At 58.0% G+C, this 3,512-nt stretch overlaps 1 protein-coding gene across 1 annotated transcript; it reads left to right on the forward strand.

The window, feature by feature from the left end:
- Nucleotides 1-1,788: 1,788 nt before the first annotated feature.
- On the forward strand, nucleotides 1,789-2,601 carry OLIG1 (oligodendrocyte transcription factor 1; the record flags this gene model as incomplete). The annotated part of the gene is made up of 1 exon (XM_082655606.1): nucleotides 1,789-2,601. One exon carries the CDS (start codon nucleotides 1,789-1,791, stop codon nucleotides 2,599-2,601), a length of 813 nt encoding a protein of 270 aa, XP_082511732.1.
- Between the last annotated feature and the right edge of the window lie 911 nt (nucleotides 2,602-3,512).

Here is a 3,512-nt window from a genome sequence, read left to right on the forward strand (position 1 = left end):
GCTGGAGGTCAGAAGCAGAGATCAGAGTGAGCCTGTGGGGAGAATGTTGGTGGAAGAAAACGGAACAAAGCAGCCCTGAAATCAGCAAGCATGGCCAGTGGGCTCTGAGAGCTGAAATCAGTCCCCGTTATGATAGCCCCTTCAACAGCACCCCTCTTCTTACACCAAAGGGGACCATGGTAGAGAAGCTCATTTTCTTTAAGTTACTGTCAACGTCAGCACTGTCCAGTAGAACTCTCTGTGATGATGAAATGGTCTCTGTGCTGTCCAATAGTTGGCCACTAGAGCCACTACTAAGCACTTGAAGCAACGCTAGTGCAACCAAGGAACGAAACGTATAACTTGATTTTATTGTAAATAATTAAATTTTAATAGGCACAGGTAGCTGGTGGTTACTGTGTTGGATGGTAGAGGTTCAGATACCAAAAGGTCCTCTTTCCCATGCCATTTGGCCATGGGATAACGACGAGCTGCAATAGTATGCCCTGGTGTTGGGATAGAAGACTTCCAGGGTCACTGAGTAATCTCTACTTTATTTGGGAAAGAGAAAAGTTCAGTTCCACCCCGAACAGATATGAGTGTGTGGGTGGGTTGTTGTTTTTGGATTTTGTTGTTGTTGTTTTCCTGCTAAAAGACCAATTTCTACGTGAGTTTTTACTTAAGCAAGAGTCGAGTCGCTGACAGAATGAATAGTGCCTCTTTTGGGGAGGAAAGAAATCCCACCCCCAAAGCTCCTTAGTCCCTAAAGACCTTTTAATCAGAGAGAGGGAAGAGGGAGAGGCTGGGAGTAACCATTCCAATGCTACTGGTCCTTGAGCCCAGAAATTTCGTTCTCAAACCTCGCAGGAAATCACGTATTTAAAAAAACCTGTTACAACCATGCTCATAGCGGCATTATTCATTCACAATGGCCAAAAGGTGGAAGCAAACCAAGTGTCCATCTATAGAGAGCTGGATAAACAAAACGAGGTATATACATATAATGGAATATTATTCAGCCTTAAAAAGAAACAAAATCCTGACACATGCTAAAGCATGAATGAACATTGAGGACATTATGCTAAACAAAATAAGCTGGTCACTAGCTTACAATATGATTCCACTTACATGAGGCACCTAGAGCAGTCGGATTCATAGAAGAAAAACGGTTGCCACGAGTAGCAGGGAGGATGGGGAATTGTTTAATGAGCACAGAGTTTCAGTTTTGCAAGATGAAGAGTTCTGCGGATTGGGTGCACAGCAATGCACGTAACACTACTGAACTGTACACTAATAAACGGTTAAGGTGGTACATTAACTTATGCGTATTTGACCACAATTTAAAACAAACCAATATGCACATGTATCCCCAAAAGTAGAGGCACAGGGCAGAAGGAGGTAGGCACAGTTGTTTTAGCCTCACCATGCCACCAGTCCTCCAAGAACAGCCGCACTCCACCCGAAAAGGCGCGTCCCTCCCTCCTTCCCTCCCTCCCGGAGGCCTGTCCTGTGATTCTCCATGGGGCGCTCACAATAATGTCCTTAAGCGGTGCCAGCGGTACCTCCGCGCAGGCCTGAGGAGCGGGTGGCCAATGAGCACGCGCCTGCGCCGGACCTCGCGCCCCCATTGGCTGCGCCCAGCAGCCCGCGACCCCTCAGGTTCCCAAGCCGGGTTTAAAGGGGTTGGGCGCGGGCTACTGCCCTGCCATCCGCTCCCCGCGCGCACGTCTGCGGGGAGGGGCGGCCTGCTGAAAGGTCCACCCCGGGGCGTTCCTGAAGGGCGCTTCGGCCCTCCCCACCGTCCCCCAGATGTATTATGCGGTTTCCCAGGCGCGCGTGAACGTGGCCCCTGCGACCATGCTGCGGCCACAGCGGCCGGGAGACGTGCAGCTCGGGGCCTCCCTGTATGAGCTCGTGGGCTACCGGCAGCCGCCCTCCTCCTCCTCTTCCGCCACTTCCTCCTCCTCCTCCACGACGGCCCCCCTTCTCCCCAAGGCGGCGCGCGAGAAGCCGGAGGCGCCCGCCGAGCCGCCGGGCACGGGATCCGGGCCGGGCGCGCACGCGGGCGGCGGCTCCAGGGCAGACGCCAAGGAGGAGCAGCAACAGCAGCTGCGGCGCAAGATCAACAGCCGAGAGCGGAAGCGCATGCAGGACCTGAACCTGGCCATGGACGCGCTGCGCGAGGTCATCCTGCCCTACTCGGCGGCGCACTGCCAGGGTGCACCGGGCCGCAAGCTCTCCAAGATCGCCACGCTGCTGCTCGCCCGCAACTACATCCTGCTGCTGGGCAGTTCGCTGCAGGAGCTGCGCCGCGCGCTCGGCGAGGGCGCGGGACCCGCTGCACCGCGCCTGCTGCTGGCCGGCCTGCCTCTGCTCGCCGCAGCGCCGGGCTCAGTGCTTCTGGCCCCCGGCGCCGTGGGGCCGCCCGACGCGCTGCGCCCGGCCAAGTACCTGTCGCTGGCGCTCGATGAGCCGCCGTGCGGTCAGTTTGCGCTTCCCGGCGGCGGCCCGGGCGGCGGCGCGGGCAGCCCCGGCCTTTGCACCTGCGCCGTCTGCAAGTTCCCGCACCTCGTCCCGGCAGGCCTGGGCCTGGCCGCGGTGCAGGCGCAGTTCTCCAAGTGAGGGCTGGCCCGGGCCCGGGGCGCGACCTCGGCCCGGCCTCCCGCCGCCCAGCTTCTGCGCGTCCCCGCGCCCTGCGGCCCGCGAGAGCAGGGCCGAGCAAAGAGGGCATTTCGAACTTCCTCGCCCAGAGAAAGGGACTGTTGGGCGTCCCCTCCCCGCCCCCACCCCGGGGAAATTAAAATGACCCGAGCGGATGTTCGATAGAGCGTCGGGGCTGTTTGGGGGTTCTGGGTGGATTCCAGCTGCTTTGCGCAGCAAGTGCGCACTCTCACTGCCACTGTCACCCAGCGCTTGTCTCTCCCGGCTCCTGGAGTCGTGCGCTTCGCAGGGGGTGATGTGGACTTCAGGGCGCCATGCTAGCTCACGGTGCGGCGGCAGGCCAGGCCCGAGGGGACCAAGGGGCTGCTCTCGGAGGGCGGGAGGGAGGGGTGGCGGTGGTTTCTTCTCCTCGGCCAGGGGTCATAGGCGCCCTTGTTCCCAGCAAACAGCCCCTGTTAGAGGAGGCTGCCCGACCCCAGAAAGCCGAGAGAGACCACTTAGTCGGTGCAGAAGGTCTCGGGCGTAGCAGACGGACCGACCCTCTGCGGCTGGACGGTTGGCATCGCGGTGCCACGGGAGGGGGCGATGACAATTCCCGGGTCGATGGGTGTGCTGGGTTGGGAAGTCCGCTTTCGTACCCCGACGATTACAGTGCAGCTTTTGATAATCGCATAACCGTGTGTTTCGCTGCGATTATTCTCTTTGAAATCCTGGGGTCTTCTTAGAACGGCAGTTTAGAACTCAAGATTCATCGTTTTGTCCCCCCTTCCCCAAAGGTAGCGTAACCAACATTTGAGCTTGCTTAAAAACAACCACCTTTCCCCCGCAGAAGGGGTTCCCGGTGTCCTAAAAAATAGGTAACAATGCGTTTC

This window comes from Grampus griseus, assembly GCF_964374135.1.
Source record: "Grampus griseus genome assembly, chromosome: 5".
NCBI lineage: Eukaryota > Metazoa > Chordata > Mammalia > Artiodactyla > Delphinidae > Grampus > Grampus griseus.